The sequence below is a fragment of the Tinamus guttatus genome, unplaced genomic scaffold (genome assembly GCF_059628265.1).
Source record: "Tinamus guttatus ecotype Peru unplaced genomic scaffold, ASM5962826v1 Tinamus_guttatus_pri_ptg000601l, whole genome shotgun sequence".
In the NCBI taxonomy this organism is placed as follows: domain Eukaryota; kingdom Metazoa; phylum Chordata; class Aves; order Tinamiformes; family Tinamidae; genus Tinamus; species Tinamus guttatus.
In genome coordinates this window covers 2,487,644-2,505,271 of record NW_028289135.1, presented here as the reverse complement: position 1 = coordinate 2,505,271, position 17,628 = coordinate 2,487,644, and the positions used below count along the sequence as shown (strand labels likewise).

At 53.5% G+C, this 17,628-nt stretch overlaps 2 protein-coding genes across 2 annotated transcripts in view; both read right to left on the bottom strand.

The window, feature by feature from the left end:
* Positions 1-10,520: 10,520 nt before the first annotated feature.
* ACTA1 (actin alpha 1, skeletal muscle) lies at positions 10,521-12,689 on the bottom strand. The gene is made up of 6 exons (XM_088534877.1): positions 12,559-12,689; positions 12,068-12,392; positions 11,779-11,940; positions 11,373-11,564; positions 11,085-11,266; positions 10,521-10,933 (listed from the first exon to the last, which is right to left on the bottom strand). Exons 1-6 carry the CDS (start codon positions 12,685-12,687, stop codon positions 10,790-10,792), a joined length of 1,134 nt encoding a protein of 377 aa, XP_088391003.1. The 5' UTR covers positions 12,688-12,689; the 3' UTR covers positions 10,521-10,789.
* A 4,410-nt stretch (positions 12,690-17,099) lies between these two features.
* NUP133 (nucleoporin 133) overlaps positions 17,100-17,628 on the bottom strand; it is a 30,401-nt gene continuing 29,872 nt past the window's right edge. The window contains exon 26 of the mRNA XM_088534882.1: positions 17,100-17,330. Within this exon, the coding sequence (XP_088391008.1) occupies positions 17,194-17,330 (137 nt within the window). The 3' untranslated portion in view covers positions 17,100-17,193. The remainder of the gene's footprint in view (positions 17,331-17,628) is intronic.

Sequence of the window (17,628 nt, the reverse complement as noted above, 5' to 3'; positions counted from 1 at the left end):
GACAAGGCATGATTTGTATAAAAACACCTGTAACCGAAGACATCATTGGAGCACGCCGCAGTCAGGAGAGCTGATTGCTCCTCAACAGACCACAGCTCTGGTGTCCTGCTCCGCTATTGCTGTCGCTCCTCTTGGCCTGATGATGTCAATGGGTTTCACGTACATGGGCAAGCTCCCACGTCTGCAATACTTGCTTCCGTGTCTAGATACCTGTGCCTAGTTACTGAGATATTTAACTGTTTCCGTCAAAGGTACAAAACGCGGGGTCAGGCCGCCCTCGCGCCGCGAGGGAGCTGCGCGCCCACGGGCCGCTCCGGCTCCTCCTGCCCGTCCCGACCGGAGGCAGCGAGGCCCGGCCCCGGAGCACGTGCAGAGGCCCCGGAAGAGGTGCCCAAGCGCCCGCACGGCGCCGCTCCGGAGCTGCCCCGGCCTCGCCGCAGCAGCTCTGCCTGCCCTGTGTAAACAGTCCTCTTCGCTTTGTTTTGCTTTTAGTCCTAATGGGCTTTTGGCTTCCATAGCTTGTGGCAGAGGCTTACAACGGCTGAGAGTGTTTAATAAACTCCTTAGTTATTAAATAATCCCACCTCCTGAATGACTCCTGAGTGACACGCGACAGTATTTAAACTGCTGAAACTAGCGCTAAAATGTCTTAAAATTTCCACCCTTGCATATCCTGTTGGTTTTTATTCTTCATTAAAAAATAAAGAAAGAGACCATTCATATCATAACATTGAAATTCTAAACAGACTTTTTCCTTCTCAAGTGCTTTTCCCCTAAGGATTCTAATTAAGCTACTTAATACTTACTCTTTCTCATAGAAAAGCAGGCAGCCAGCTAAGTCGAGGGTTTCAAACCAGACCAGAGGCAGAGCAGAGAGTGATAAAAAGTGAGCCCCGAGATTATTTTGCACAACGCAATCACAGAAAGGCATGGTGCAAATGTATGTGTGGCTTACATGTACTTTTGGCTTGCAGTCTTTCACTGTGGCCTTTTGAGGTAGTCCGAGGGAATAGAGGAGGACAGAAGCTGGTTTATACACACGAGGAGTGGAAAGCTACACATCAGCCTAGCATTGAAGAGAGATGGCTGGCTTCCAGCAACTGGGCTGCCGAGCTACCTCTTAGGTAAAATCTGGGGGGAGATGGGAAAACGGGGAGAAGAAGCTGCTTCTCACAGAGAACTGTGTTTCTAAGCATTTAATTGCATAAAACCCAAACAAGCAAAAATATTTTGTCAGGCAGGGAAAGTAGGACTATTGTACAAAAGTCCTGGATGTGTATCCATCATTGAAACTCTGCCAAGGACCGGGGGGAGCTGTCCCCGTTGCCTTGCAGAAAAAGCCATCATACCACCAACAGAATCCCATTAACCCAGTGGTTCTGGAGTTTTGGGTTCATGGGTTATTATCCCATTTAGGTCTGCACCAGCTCTACATAGGGCAGCACAGTCAGGAGAGAAAGATGGGAAGAGCCTGTTCAGATGCTCTGCGGGGCGGGTGGCCCTGCAGCACCTCACTGTGCTGAAAAGGTGCTCAAAGCAGCAGGAATCAGAGCAGGGCTGCCTGTTGATGCTGTTGCCCACGGGGTTATCTGCAGGCACGCGCACAGTTACCCACTGAGCCCATACGAGCGCTGCGTGTCCACGGTCCAGCGTGTTTGAGTGCAGCATGAACTAATGGAGCAGGATAAAAGCAAGCAAGGCTCGTGGCCCCGGGTGGACGCGGACTCGCCGTTAGCTGGTCCGCCGACCCCACAACCCGCCCGTCATCAGGGAGGCTCCTGGTGCCGCCTGCCAGGCAGGACAGGAACCATCCTGGCTCAGCTTGAGCGTGGTGACATCTACCCAGGGAAAGCTAAAGCATCCCAAACACCCCTCCACAGCCACAACACAGGATCCCAGGGGTGGCGCTGGCTGCTCTGCTGAACAGCAGCTCCTGGACATCAGCCTGCAGAACCAACTTTCACCCATATGGGGAGAAAAAGACACCTGTCTCAGAAAAAAGATATATAAGAAAACCTCGTGCTCCAAGACATAGCATTGAGTGCATCTCCAGACACAAAAATTCCTGCAGCTTGGGATGGCTTTTGCCAAAATAGCCCACTGCAAATTTAGGGAAATAATTTCATGCTTGAAAAATCTTCACAGAGCTTGCAACTGAAGGGCTAAGCAACAAGCCCAACTCAAACCTACAGTGGCATATTCCTGAATTGACTTCTGACATCAGAAAAGAAAAAATAAAAAAGTGGCAGCTCATTGCTGACTCTTGCCTGATTTTGCTCTCAATTTGCAACATCTGTGCAACTGAATCTCGTGGCAAACACTCTTCCTTCCCCCTGGAAGCAGAGGAGCGGAACTCAACTCAGAGCAAACTCCATTTCCAGAGCTTTTCCTGTCACTGCAGACTCTGAGGTCTCCGATAACAGCAGCCCCAAGGGCTTGCCCTCGCTTTTACCCCTTTGGGAAGCGCGCCGGACAGGAGGATTAGCGCGTCTTATCAGCGCGCTGCTGCCGCCGGCTGCCCCTTTGAGTCGGAGGAGCTGGGACCTCGGGAGAGCCGGACGGGGTCGAGGACGGGACGGGTTTGGTGAATGGCATCCCTAATATGGTCTCAGCTGTGCTGAGTGGCTGGGGGGATCCTGCCGGAGGAGCGGGCCCCTTATAAAAGCACCTAGGTCCTCCCACGAATGCAAACCCTCCTGGGACTTAGCAGAGAGAGAGAGGGAGGCTTGCTCGATATGGGAATTTCGTGCGCCTCTTGGAGATTATCCAGGCTTTCTTGGGTTTCAGCGCTGCGCTGGGAGGCTGCCCAGGCTGTGCGTGCCCTTACAGTGAGCAGGACGTGGGGTCTTCGGCAGAGGAAGTCCCTGCGCAGGCTGCGCGCGGCTCCTGCCAGCGCTGCTCTGCGGGCAGGGCCTGCTGCGAGCTCCCAGGCCCTCCCTCGCCATGGCCAAGGCCAGGGCCTCCTCGGGGCCTGCGCAGACCCACGCGTGCGCTGCCCCAGGGCCAAGGCCAGGGCCTCCTCGGGGCCTGCGCAGACCCACGCGTGCAGTGCCCCACGGCCAAGGCCAGGGCCTCCTCGGGGCCTGCGCAGACCCACGCATGCGCTGCCCCAGGGCGATGGGCATGAGCAGCGCCGCGCCGCTCTCCTGGGGGCCATCGTGCAGCCACCCCCTGCCTTGGGTCCCGAAGGGTCATGGATGGTCTGCGGCTCTCCCGGGCGCCTTCCTGCTCCGAGGCCTCACGCGGAGGCACCTTCGCCAGTGCCTCCCCTTGCAGGGAGCCCCCGCTACCTCTTCCCACATCTTACCAGGCGTTCGTAGCTTTGCTCCCTGATCAAAACACTCCCACACTCATCTCAAGGATGTTAATAACAACCAGTCGCTATGCAAATCCTGCTGGTTTTTTTTCCTTCCCTTTCCCCATCCCTTCCTTTGGACACGAGTTAGTATGTCAGTTGGGCTCCAGGTAACACCTCCTCATTTTCCCAGCTTGCTGGGGAGGCCACCCGGGTCACCTACTGTGTGACCAGCACTGGCTGTGCTTCCTTCCCAAAAGGAGGTTTTCCTATGGAGATCCTGCCAGGTGCCACCACAGGCGGTCCCGGAGCGGCCCTGCCTCGCTGGCTCACCTGGGGGTCAGTGTCAGGAAGGATGTAAGATTGCATTGCTGACCGGTGTAAATCAGGGTCAGGAGGGACAGCACTCTGTTGAATGGCCCTTCTCTGCAATCAAGCATCAACGAGGGGGGAAAAAAGGGAAGAAGAAAAATGAAGAAAAAAAGGTTTAACTAGAAGAAGTCCTTGCCTTTCTCTGCCATTTGCTCAGCAATATGAAATCTTTAGCTGCTGGATACGTGGTGGCAGCAGCCACCGACACCCCAATAGCAGCAGCAAGGGCCATAAAGGTGCCAGCAAACGTGCCACAGCTCCGGGTCTGGAACCAGGCACGTAGGCACTGGTGAGCCCTGAGTGGAATAGTGTGCAAGGCCAAGGCTCGATATCCATAGCTGAGAGGGAGAAGTGCCTTGAGCAAAACTTCACCACCGTGAAGGCATTTACTCAGGTGTCACCAGGAAGCATCAGTAGGAGATGCAGGGAAAGCAAAGCCACCTTTAAATGGACACAAAGTAGACACACGTCTGTGTGTGTGTGGATTTATCTTTGATCTTTTGGGGTCTGCAGGTGTGCAAAATCCCATATGGGGTTGTTTCTCCAGCCCTTCGGTGCTCAGAGGGAAAGGGCCAGTGCGCAGGGGGTTAATTCAGCCTCCAGCTGTGAGGGGGATTAAAGTCTTCAGGAGTCCCTTCCTTCATCTTCGTGGTGACGTGGGCTGCACCGCGCACGTGCACAGGGCTGCTCTCCTCCCAGCCGAGAGCCTTGTGGGTCGGCCCAGCCCCATGTCTGTGCCTGAGCCGGGGGGTCTCCAAGTTGCTTTTTTAATAATTTAATCCCCAGAAACCTGCTCGTCCCTGCCACGCCAGCAGACTCCATGTGGCAGCCGTCATCCCGCTGGCATGCCCGGGGGAAGGCAGCGGCTCCCAGGGAGCACTCGCGGGCTCAGCATCGTCCCCGGAAAGGAAATCCCTGAGCAGCCATCACAGGGATCGGGATTGCCATCCTGAGGGGATCTGGAGCAAACACAGACAGTGTGGCAAGGGAAAAGCCCCGAGGCTCATGGGGGTTGGAAGGAGAAGGGCTGCCCCACAGCAGCTGCCCCAAGCCGGGTGCTGTCCGCTCGCACCCCTCTCTTAAAAACCTCATCCTCCTTCACGCCGCTCGGAAAATCCACAGAAGGCTGGTGAAAACATGGGGATGCCCTAAAGCAGAAACAGTCCTCAGCATCCCAGTGGACAGGAAATGCTTTCCTGGCTTCTGGCGGAGCAGCTACCACGATGGGCATCCAAAAAATGTTGCGGAGAAATAGCCCTTTCATTCCTTCAGTGCCTTGCTAAACTCTCCTTGCCGGAGAAAATGTGTATTCCCCCTACATCAAGATGTCCCCTCAAGAGAGGCATAAAAATAGTTAAATAAAAATACCTCAGGCTGATCCAAAACACAGCTAATGGCCTAGAAATTCTAGAAAAACAGCCATGAAAGCCTCGTATTTACTTATTTATATATGACAGCTGATTTTTAAAAATCCTCTCTATGCACGTGGCAGCTCAAAGCTTTAACTCATTTGGACATTTTAATCCAAAATATTTCTCCAAAAATGATCTTTTTTCTCACACGTTTTTAGATTTTCGTGCCCTGGTCACCTTTTTCCTTTAGTTTCCACTTCATTCGGAGGTTAAATTATACATTTATGGTCACCTCGCACTGCAGTCACCTTCTTTCTGCTTGGTGGCCTCTCTTCCACACCTGACACCAACCCTCCCGTTTTTCTGTGAAACAGGGATTGGAGGAATGGGTGGGAATGCGCCTGCCGCAGAATGAAGCACGGCATCGTATTCCCCAAACCGAGACCTGAGAAGGAGCTGCCTGGGGGTGACGGCCCCAGAGGAGCATGTGCTTTTCCCCCTCCCCGCGCGGAAGCCCCCATGCAGGGAGCCTCCTCGCCGGGGAACGAGGGCAGCTCCGGGAACCCCATGCCGGAGGCAGACGCGGATGCGGCGTCCGCGGGCATTTCCACAGCGAGGCGCTTCCTGAAGCGCCCTCGGTTGGAGCAAACCCTTTCTGTGCTCATCTCAGCCCTCTTTGCCCAGGGCAAGGAGCCCCTTCCCGCTGACGCCGTGGGGCAGGCCTGGCTCTCCTGGATGTGCAAGGGAAGGGTTCCCTGTTCAGAAGCCAAATAACCCCTTAGCTCCACACTTCCAAAGGCAGATTTCTCGCAGCAGTTCGCAGTGCCCTTTTTAATTTCACTTACTCCTCCAAATTATTCCCTTGGTCCCATCATACGCCACCGGAATCCCTTCCACAATTGGGAATGCTTATTTAACGAGTCAGATATAGCAAGGCATGAACTTATAAATAGAGAGGGGCATGGCTGGGGCCTGGGCAACGTGACTCACAGGTCAAACTGCCAGTGAAGAACTTATCAGACATTCGCTTTAAATATTCATTTTGCAACACCAAACCCTGCTCACGGTTACACTTACCATATAAAAATGACATTCCCACATGTGGTCAGTTTATTTATGGTCATTTCTCCAAAACTTCTCTGAAGCCACTTACCATCTTGCTCATCAGAAAGAAACCAGCATTTGAAAGGAAATTGCATCCTCAAAGCCTGAGCCTTCCCTCGGTTTCAGCTCTGTAACTCTGCACCATTTTGCAAAGCAAAATAATTTTACTGCCAAGACTATCAGGTCCTACAGTTATGTCATACTACATTTTCTCCTTAATTACTTCTTTTCCACTGATATATCTTATTTATCAAACCTACTACTTCTATGAAATATCTGCAGTCTGGATTTAAAACTTACCACTTCAGAATTTTCTTCATTGGCCTTAACTTATGCTGATTGTTTGACAGAAAATAGAAAAGAAAAAAGAAAAAAAAAAAGAAAGATTTAAGCATGAAATCATCAATAAGAAGCCCAGAGAACAAAGTATTGAAGACAAACAACTAACAGGTTTCAGGAAAAGAAACAGGCAAAGGTGGTTTTTTATTTATTTATTTATTTGTCTTTTACTTCCAGCTGAGCGTTTCATGGTCTCAAGCCATGCTAGGTTCTGGACTTAACCTTCCTCTTGTTGTCGTTTTAACTGCTACCAGTTGTGCTTCTGGGACCTGATCACACAAACCCTTAAAATTTCAACCAAACCAGCCAGTCTCTCAGTGGCTTCCCTGAGGATCGCTTGCATGAGTCAAGCTCAGCACTTTGGATGACTTGTCCCTTTTCCCTTTGCATGCATGTCCATCCCCCTGGCTCCTGGGTCCCTGTGCCCAGCACATCTCAGGCTGGAGGCTGACCTTGCAATTCGCTTCCACCTTCTATATATTTAAAATACAATGCTCACTTAGCAGGTGTGCTCCCAGGGAGCTGTCACCTGGCCCTAGGCAGCCCCAGCTAAGGTGGGCTGACTTCAGCGGGCTAATGTGTATGAAAACAGTGGGCCTAAAATGGATTCCTGTGTTTTTTTCCTTAGACATTTACCCCAAGTGAGACTTCTTGTATTCAAGTCGACTGCTCCAGGGGAGATTTCTTGCAGCTTGAAGGGTTTTGCCTGCTGCAAACGTGTTGGCCTGACATCAACCTGTCCCTGCCCTCCTGTCCCTGCCGTGCCGTGTTTTGGGTCCCCAGTGCGGATTGCCTGGGAAAAGGCAGCGCAGACACTCAGCAGCGCCGGGGCCCTCTCTGGAGAGCAAGGGACAGGAGACACGGCTAGAGATCTCAAGGCCCCCAGCAGCTACTGCAGCCTCCGGGTTGTGGCTGTGCTTGGAAAACGTTCAGATTTCAGGACTTTCGCCAGTATTTGTGCCAGGAAACTGGACTGCATGACTTTCAGAGCTAAATTTAGGATCGCAAGTATTTCACATTCCCCAGGCACCTTCTGTGACAGCATCTCCAACCCCTTCCTGAGCATTAGCTGTTCCTCATGATCCGCCTTTGCCACAGAGACCAGAAAAGCCACTTTGCCAGCAAGTGTCGACTTGTTCATGATCGTGAAGGAGAAAATGGTGATGCACTTGGGATCTTGGGATGGGAAAGGTAAAAAGGAAAAGAAAACTGCCTTCCTAATGCTCTGTTCCATTCCTGCACCACAGCAATGTAGTACTGTACCTCTAGCAGCACCGTCTGTATTACAGTGAGGTGATACTTGAACCATTTCCAAATGGTTGGGGATTGGGAGTCTGGGATTTTCTGGGTGCCTCAGTGCCCCAGACCCCAGCCCGGGTGCCCAGGGATGAGGAGCAGCGCTGCCGGCATCCGGACCACACTCAGCTTCCCCCGCGATCCGCACGGGAGCGTCGGGAGCTCCTGCCGCCCCCGGGGCTGCGGCTAACGCCGTGGCCGGCTCTGCGACCCCGGCGAGGGCGGCACAGCCCGCACCTCAGGCCCCTCTGCCTTTGAGATCACCGTGACCTAAGGGAAAGCAAAGTCATTCCACAGTAGAGGCAGGTGCCCTTGGAAACACGCGGTCTGCCTTTGGGTAGATCTGCTTCGAGCTCCCCTCTGCTTGCAGGCACAGGGTCCCATTGCACTCCTGTGCCTGGACCAATGCCCAGGCAGCTTCTGTCTCGGTAAAACAGTATCTGACATATTTTTCCTATTTTTATCCATTTTTTTCCTTTTTAATTCCTACTTTTCCTATGCCACCCTAAGCAAACACCACCCCCCAGCAGAGCCGTGCGGACGGGTCCTCCTGTGCCAGGCGGCTCCAGCCCCACCGCGAGACGCTGCCGCACTGCACGGGGGCACACGGGGGGCCCGGGACCCCCGAGCCCCCGCCGGGCCAGGCAGCCGCCTGCAGCCGGGCGCCCGCCGGGAGCTCCGTGTGCCCCACGGCAGCCCTCCCGCTCCTCCCTCACCAGCCAGAGGGATTCCTCTGCTTTAAAGGCTTGGGCCCCTGCCGCGGCGGGAGCGGGGCATGGGGAGCGTGGATGGGGGCTATCCGGGGTAGATGGGATGTGCAGGAGAAGGGGGAGGCTTCCAGGAATCTCTCTACATACATATATATAGATATATTTACTTATATATACACCCCACAGCAGCCAGAAGCTGCCGGGCCACTGTGTTTTTCAGTTCCTGTATAAACAGCCTGGCCTCAGGGAGCTCCTCGCCTTTAGGAAGCAGTCGGATCCATCAGTCATCCCTTTGTTATCCATCAGCCGACTGAAAGGCTGCACTCCTCCTCACGCACACGTTTTCCAGCCCTGGGAGATGTACTGCGGGGACCAATGCATCTGAATAACCATTTTAATTATTTTGATTCCATGAAGAAAAGAAGAAAAACAATCCCCCAAGGGGCAAAGTTGCCTTTAGTTATTTTATTTCCCCATGGTTTAGTTAAATAGAAACAGATATATATGTATATATCTGTTATATATATATCAGATATATATATATATAAAGTTTTGCACAAATGTGTTTTGGGAGGATTAAATTTTGTTTCACTCCTCCCCTCCCTCCCAAAAAACACACAGAATTCATTGCATAGGTGCTTCCTGTGAAAATACTGTCAGTTTTGAAAGTGACCTCTATCCTGTCCTTTTACCTTTAAAAAACTTGTTGAATAGATTCTCAAGAAATGTACAGATCTGGGGTGGGGGACCCAGTGAAACTTCCCCAACACCTGGACTTGTGTGACCCATGGCTAAACTCAACTCATCTCTTTCCAGGTAATCTTTGATTTCTGAAAGCCCTGAATGCAGGTAAAAAAAACATGTTTCTGCTTAAATTGAAATCTGAAATATATATTTCAGATATAGTCAAAAAATCAGTCATGTCTCAATTCATTGACTCAGTAACTAAAACAACAAATCATTTTTTTTCAGCTGTAAAACTACTTTTTTGTGAGTTCAGAACAAAAGCTGAGCCTGTGTGTGCCTATCCCGTGAAGCAGCATCTTATCCAGAGGCTGCTTTCTCCTAGCTTAGCTTTTTTCCGCGCCTTTAAAGCATCTTTTTAGTGTAATAAACAGCAGCTGGTCTTAAAATCCAACTCCTAACACCACTTGAGCCATGACTGAACCCTAGATGGGGGGGTCAAGCGCTGAGGCCTTTGCACCCACTAAGTGTCTACATAAGAGTTTATAAATACATGAAGCAAAAGGCCTCGGACTATCTTCTGCTCGTCTTTTAATGTGCAAATGTGTCTCTGCCTCCCCCATTGCTGCTGCTGGGCATGGGATCTGGGCCCAGGAGCCCCGGGGCTGCTCACGCGGCCTCTCTGTCCCCAGCTCAGGACCAGAGGACCCCTCTGGACCCAAAGGGGCAGGACAAGGGCCCTGGCGAGGGAAAGGCCGGGCTTTTCCTCATGGCGAGGGAGGGAGCCCTGGTGCAGCCCTGGGCTGCGGAGGAGGCCGAGGAGCGGGGATGCTGGAGCGCAGGCCGAGGAGCGGGACCCCGGAGCGCGGCTGGCGCAGGACAGGGAGTCAGGCCGGGTGAGGAAGTGGCCCCGGCTGCCCTCGGCCCCGGGCAGGGCGCAGGTGCCGGCGGGTTTCCCATAAGCGGAGTGGAAAGCTCTTTATTTAACCTGCGCTCGCCACCTGCCCCGCGCCCCGCGCTCTGCCCGTCAGGCCTCGGTGCTGCACGTGGGCCAGGGCTACTGCTTTGGCAGGCCGGGCCCAGCGTCCGCCCTTGCCAGCCCCGAAGGAAGGCTCCAGGCCACCCTTGGCCGGCTGGGCCCCGGCGAGCGCAGGGCAGAGCGCAGCACCCCTGTGCAGTGACATGTGCCCCACAGCAGCCCTGCAGGGGCCCGTCCTGCCCCGAGGGCCCTGCTGCTCTGCCCAGCCCGCCTGCCACCCCCTGCCCCGCGCTCCGTGCCCTGGGGAGGCACCGCCGCGTGTCAGCGAAGGACACGAAATTCACGGAAGAAATCACACAGAAATGACCACAGAAAACAACTGCTTTGGGGGCGTGACAGAATGACTGATGATTTAATGCTTCTTGAAGTTTTTTGTTTCCTTCCGCAGGGCATTGGTTTCAAAAACAAACAAAACGAGGTAAAATAAATTAATTTATGTACACTTTACATACACTGTGTCACGTGGAGCTTTGCAGCAACAGTAACCAGAAGTCGTTACAAAATAGAAAACTACATGGCTGGCGCAGGCCCTGGGCCGCCTGCAAGGTACAAGGTCGTCATCCTGAGCATGGTTGGCAGAGTGATCATGTAAACACGTTTAGAAGCATTTGCGGTGGACAATGGATGGGCCGGCCTCATCGTATTCCTGCTTTGTGATCCACATCTGCTGGAAGGTGGACAGGGAGGCCAGGATGGAGCCACCGATCCAGACGGAGTACTTGCGCTCAGGTGGGGCAATGATCTAGAAGGGGCCGAGAGAGAGAGCGGAGATGAGCACAAACGCGCCGGAGGCAAGCGCTGCCCTTCCCGGGGGTGCGCACAGCCGCACCGGGAGGGCAGGACAGGGACCCGCCTGGAGCTGCGTGCCCAGGTCTACCATGGCCTGGCCTTACCTTGATCTTCATCGTGCTGGGGGCCAGGGCTGTGATCTCCTTCTGCATGCGGTCAGCAATACCTGGGTACATGGTGGTACCGCCAGACATGACGTTGTTGGCGTACAGGTCCTTCCTGATGTCAATGTCGCACTTCATGATGCTGTTGTAGGTGGTCTCATGGATCCCTGCGGACTCCATACCTGGTGGCAGGGGAGGGCAGAGTTAAGCACCAAGCGAGCGCTCTGCGTCGGCAAGACGTGGTAAGGGGAGGGAAGAGCGGCTAAGGGGGCAGCGAGGGGCACGCACCAATGAAGGAAGGCTGGAAGAGGGTTTCTGGGCAGCGGAAACGTTCATTGCCGATGGTGATGACCTGCCCATCGGGCAGCTCGTAGCTCTTTTCCAGGGAGGAGGAGGAGGCAGCGGTGGCCATCTCGTTCTCAAAGTCCAGCGCCACATAGCACAGCTTCTCCTTGATGTCACGGACGATCTCGCGTTCAGCTGTCAGGGGGAGCAAAGGCGTCAGCGATTGCAAGGAGGGAGCAGGCAGCGCACAGGTCCCCTCCACGGCTGCTCCCCTCCAAGCAGCCCCGGCGCACGCGTGTTCCCAGCCAGGAGCGCTCCCAGCGCTTGCAAAGGTGTGAGAAGCCGCAGCATCCCCGCGGGCGCAGGGGCGTTTTGGGGGGGATGCTTGGGGCAAGGCAGCGGTGCCTACCTGTGGTGACGAAGGAGTAGCCACGCTCAGTCAGGATCTTCATCAGGTAGTCAGTGAGGTCCCGGCCGGCCAGATCCAAGCGCATGATGGCATGGGGCAGAGCGTACCCCTCATAGATGGGCACGTTGTGTGTCACACCGTCGCCGGAGTCCAGCACGATACCTGGGAAAGCAGAGAGCGGCCCCTGAGACGCAGCTCGCAAGTGGCCCTGCACTAGGGAGCAGGGCAGCAGGGGACCGGACCGCAGTGTTCCCGGGAGAAGCGCGTCCCGTGGGACACTCGCACTCACCAGTGGTACGGCCGGAGGCGTAGAGGGACAGCACAGCCTGGATGGCCACGTACATGGCAGGCACGTTGAAGGTCTCAAACATGATCTGGGTCATCTTTTCCCTGTTGGCTTTGGGGTTGAGAGGAGCCTCAGTGAGGAGGGTGGGGTGCTCCTCAGGGGCCACGCGCAGCTCGTTGTAGAAGGTGTGGTGCCAGATCTTCTCCATGTCGTCCCAGTTTGTGATGATGCCGTGTTCAATGGGGTACTTCAGGGTCAGGATACCCCTCTTGCTCTGAGCTTCATCCCCTACGTAGGAGTCCTTCTGACCCATACCCACCATGACGCCCTGCGGGGGAAGAAAGCGGGGGGCTCGACAACCTGTCCCCAGGACTCTGGGGCCAGTGGGGAGCTCCCGCTCCGCGCAGCGGGGCCGGCGGGCGCAGGGAGCCGCGGAGGGTGCGCGGGACGGCGCGGCGCCCGCGGGGAGCGCGGCGGGGAGCCCGGCGCGGTACCTGGTGGCGGGGGCGGCCCACGATGGAGGGGAACACGGCCCTGGGGGCATCGTCGCCGGCGAAGCCCGCCTTGACGAGGCCGGAGCCGTTGTCGCACACGAGCGCGGTGGTCTCGTCCTCGTCGCACATGCTGGCGGCTGCCTGCGGGGGGCACGGGCGCTGAGCGCGGGCGGCGCGGGGCCGCCCGGGGCCGCGGCCCGGCGCTTACCTCGGGCTGGCTGCGGGCCGGGCCTGCGGGAGCGACGGGGCGGCTGCGGCTGCGGCTGCGGGCCGGGCGGCTGGGGGGCGGCGGGCGGGCGCGGGGCCTTTTATCGCGGCGGGCGGGCGGCCCCGGCCGCCCCCAGGAATGCGGCCCCGGCCGTCTCCATATTTGGGAGCGGGGCCCGGCCGCGGCCCCCGGCCCGGCGCTGCCCAAACAAGGCGCTCCTGGACGCGGCCCAGGTGAGACGGCCCGGGCCGTATAAGGCGCGTCTGCGGCTCCCCCCCGGGCCCGCCGGGCGAGGGGCCGCCCGCCAGCCCGTCCGAAATATCCCCCGGCACCGCCGGGGCCGCGGAGGGCAAAGCAGGTGAGGCGGGGGCCGCCGCGCGGCTCGGCCGGGCCGTGGGGCAGGGCCGTGGGGCAGAGCCGTGGGGCAGAGCCGCGCGGTGGCCGCCCCGACGGCGCCAGGCGCAGGTGCGGCCGCGGCGCCAGCGACGGGCCCCGGGGAGAGGCAAAACCCCCGCAAATGCCGCCCTTTCCTGGACGGGCGGGTAAAGGGTAGCGCCAGGGAGGGAGAGGGGGCCCGGGGCAGGCGAGGCGCAGGGCCAGAGGTTGGTCTGTGGCTCGCGCCCCACACCTGCACCTTCGTGCTGGGCATGGATGGCACCTGGCCCACGGGAAAGCCATGGCTTTACACCCAAAGTTAATCACATATACATATTACATATATATATATGTTCTGTATGGTCTAAACATGGGAAATAAGTGTTGAGGCTAGCAGGGGTCAGACGAACGCTCAGTGGGGAGCTCCCCTGGCGGGGCTGCCCCACGTCGGGCGCAGCGGCGGGTACTGCTGTGCGCGCTGGGCGCCCATCGCTGCACGGCCGAGCTGGGCCCGGCCGGTGGCAGAGACACCCGCGCGGCAGCGCGGACCCTTCGGAGCGGAGCGCGGCCCCGGCTGGCTGCAGGTACCGCGTCCGTGGGGAGGAACAGCTCTCCTGCTCCGGCTGTGGAAAGCTACACAGAGATTCCGTGTGGGAGGCCTGGGGGGGTTTGTGCAAAGATTCCAGCTATTGAGGAAAGAAGGATCCAGGTGAGGAGGTCACCCAGGCAGGTTTGCAACCTCACCGGCCTGTCAGCCTTCGAGGCTGTATCCAAAGGCACATCTGGACAAGCACAAACCACTCAAGATCCAGCGAAAGTGAGGCCGGAGAGCAGGAAGAAGAACTGTCAAGCCGAAGCATTCGTGTTGCAAGGGGTGCCCCAAAAGCAAAGGCATTTCAGCAACTGCATTTCCTTCACTGAAAGGCAGAGCAGAACGGTCACCAGAGAAGCAGACATCTCATCCTTAATTTCTATATTCCCTAGTATGGCAGCATTCCCCTTCACCCTACTTCGTTCTGCTGTAGATTTCTATTTTTTGACTTGTTACTGTATTAGAGCACACTGGAAATAAAACATGCTATTTTCCCATTCTGTTCTTCAACTTATTGTTTTATTCTGCAAATTTTTCATTTACAGCTGGCAGTGCAGAAATTGAAAGACTGGAAGCTCTTAAAGGAATCACAGCCATCAAATCTCTGCACAGAAATGCAGTGCTCAGCCGGGAGTCTAAAATGCAGTCAGTTGTGTTGGTCAAATGTTGAATTTGAGGTCAGGTTATGTTTGTAACAAGTCCTGCTTGAAACATCACTGAGAACCATCCTTAGTGATCCTTCTGGCACAAGAATGGATGTCCTCTATCCTTTCAGTTCCTGCTCAAATGCAGTTTACAGCAAAATGCCTGATGGCCACCATAACTTCCTATAGCTCTGCATAAAAGATCACTTTCTGCAGGTAGCTCAGATGCTGAGCTATACTCGCTAAATCCATTTGATTTTGGTCTTAAGTCACAAAGCAAGTGAAAAATAGTTTCCAAAAGAGAGCGGGATACAAAGTCTTCTCTGAAATTTCTCACAATTCAAAATGCATAAACTTTCCTGCTGCTCTAATGACAATTGAGTATAGACAGATGGACATTTTGCATTTTGTATTAATGAGAAAATAAATATTTGAGAAACACACACCTCCTTAGGCAAAAGGAGCTATCTGTGTCCTTAAGCTGTTTTAACTGAAAAGTGTCTTCCTTCCTTCTTTCCTTCCTTCTTTCTTCCTTTCTCTTTTCTTTCTTGTTTTATTTCTTCCTCCAAAAACAACAGTAATTTACTGTATTTGTTACATTTGGAGTAAAATTTAGAACCACTGTATAATCTTTGATAATCTTGGATAAGTAAATGAAGACGTCTTCCCTGTGCAGCAACCTGAGAAGACAGTTCTGCAGAAGAGCTTGTTATGTAAGGAGATAGTGCAGGGAGAAGAGGAATAGCCCAAAATCTCAACCTTTTTGAGCTCTGTAACAGAATAATGAACCTATTTAACATGTCTAGCACAAGAACATTTAACTTCAGTTTAGGCATGGAAGTTATTTTAATGAGGTTTTATTTAAGTAAACTTATTGCCCGTAGCCTTCTGTTTTGGCAATAGTCAGATGAAAGGCGTTGTACGAATGCCAAGTAGCTCCTAACGCAGCAGCAGAGTCAAACAGCAGCAGTGAAAACAACAGGGCTGAGCTCCCGCTCCGGGAACCTGGGCAGTCCCTTGCGGGCATGGAGCAAGCGGGGCGGCCGCGCACCTTGGGCTGAGGGTCACCAGCGGCGCTGGCTTCTGCAGGGGCTTCCTTGGGCTGGGTCTGTCCATCCCGACCCACGCGGGCGGCATCAGCCCAGCAAGGGGAGCCAGAGCGGGTGAGGTGGCCCCAGGGTGTTTTACTGGGGACAGTCAGCTCCAGAGCTCCCTCTTCAAATAAAATGTCAGTGTCCAGCAAAAGTTCAGAAGAGAAACATGTTTCATAGGGCGCCAATCATTTGCTAAATTATTCCTTTCTCCAAAATTGTTGTGTCTCCAAAAGTCAATCAACTGAAAAAACCAACAAACAAACAAAAAAAACCCCACCCCATCCTTAAGCATATCTAAAAGTGTTGAATTCTAGAGCTTCAAATGGTTTATTTGTTCAAAGCCACAGCTAGGAGCCATGCTTTGGTGAGCCATGCAGGAGTGCGGAGCCGCAGGATCTGCTCCTTAGAAGAGGGCTGCTAGTGCATTTCTTTCCCATATTAGTTAGAACCTCTCCAGATAAATCTATTCTTCCAAACATGTTCAGACTCTCAGCCCAGCTTACTGTATTAGTACAGGGAGGAGGGGAAGAAGCGGAAGGGAGCTGTGCTTTTAAAACTAGAAACTGGATTCTCTTCAACCGATTTAACTTCTGACCTTCTCAGCTGTTGGATCAAGTTGTTGCAGCAGGCACGCAGCCAGACAAGTAAAACATAAGGGCATGCAACTTGCTCTGTGGTCGCTCTCTGGCTGGGGGGCTGCTTGCAGAAGGAAGGCGCAGCTTGTCCGACTGAAGCAACTAACTGAATTTTAGATTAAAATCTAGTAGCTGTCAGGGTAATTAAAATTGAGAAGTTACATGGATTTTTATTTTTGCAGCCAAGTCGGAGGTAACGAAGGCAGACAGCGGAAGCAGGAGCATCATCTAGCAAAGAATGAGCCACGGAGCAAGGGAGACTGTGCTGGACTTCCCCTCCGGTACCTGCTCCCTAGGCTGCTCCTCCTGGGAGCGCATGTGCAAGCAGCAGCCGTGAAGGACGGCACGGCGAGCTCCGCACCCTCGTGGGTTGTAGATTTACCCTAAAAATCTGGGGATCATTCATATGAAAATTACAGAAGGAGTAAATAGTTAAAAAGCAGTGAAAAAGGTACATAAGCTTAAGCTTATCCACGCGAGCTGAAAGAAGGGTGGAGGTGCTGGCCCGCAGCGCCCTCACTGCGGGGCTGGGCTTCCTTCCCACCCGTGACCATGATGGACGCGCTGAGCAAGCAGCGACGCTCATCCTCCGTGCACTGCTGCTCTTCACAGCAAAGCTGAGTTTACCTGGTTTCTATGGCAAAAATACCTCAAACTAAAGGTGTTAGAGCAGGGCAAAGCACACAAAATAATTCCACGCTCAGGACTTTTTGTACAATATTTATTTCCCAGATAAGCCAGAGAGTCACGCCGTGTGCGTGTTTTCAAGTGTGCCCTGTGAAATTACAGCAGAAGTTCCCACCTTAGGCAGTGGGTCCCATGTTTCACCCTTTGTATTTGGGCATCTTTAGCCCTCCCTTATGCCAAATGAAGACATAAAATGAAATAGAGAAAATGAGAAAACTTTATTTTTCTTTCACCTGAAAACAGAACAGCACTACCACCACCCCCCGACTGCAGTGAAACCTTTATAAATCATCAAGACCAGGCATGTTACTATATATGAAGTTTATTACAAAGTCTTAACAAAATAAGAATGAAATGTAAAAAAAAATTAGAAAAAGAGTATTTTAAAAAGTGATATTCATCATGCTTGCCCCTGAACGTAGAGCTCATAGTTTGCTTTTAACACAAATTTGAAGTAAGGATTAGATTTCAAGGTGCCAAGTTCCTCTGCTTGCAGCAGGTCCTTCACTTCTGGCAGATATTCGCTTAACTGAACTCCTACGATAGAAAATTTTTCATTAAAGAGCTGGTAAAGTACTAGAAAGGATCTCCACTGCTAATGCAAACACCTGTTTTATACAAAAAATAAAGTTATTCTGCAAAACCAGGAGTCAAAATGCAAGATTCAAATACTTCCTACTCAGAGCTTTTTATAATAATTTTATAGACACTGTGAATTCTATTATTAACCCTAAGAAACCCCTAAACCTAAAAGTCTTAAACTAAAATCAAAGTCTACCAGTCCTCTAAAGTGGGTTGCAAGATTTCAGTCTCAGCAGTGGAAAACTTGCAAGAG

Coding starts and splice junctions, on each gene's coding strand:
- ACTA1 (XM_088534877.1), bottom strand. CDS start 12,687: ATGTGCGACGAGGACGAGACCACCGCGCTCGTGTGCGACAACGGCTCC. Junction 12,393..12,558: donor TGGGCCGCCCCCGCCACCAG/GTACCGCGCCGG, acceptor CTTCCCCCGCAG/GGCGTCATGGTGGGTATGGG. Junction 11,941..12,067: donor CGCCTCCGGCCGTACCACTG/GTGAGTGCGAGT, acceptor CTGCTTTCCCAG/GTATCGTGCTGGACTCCGGC.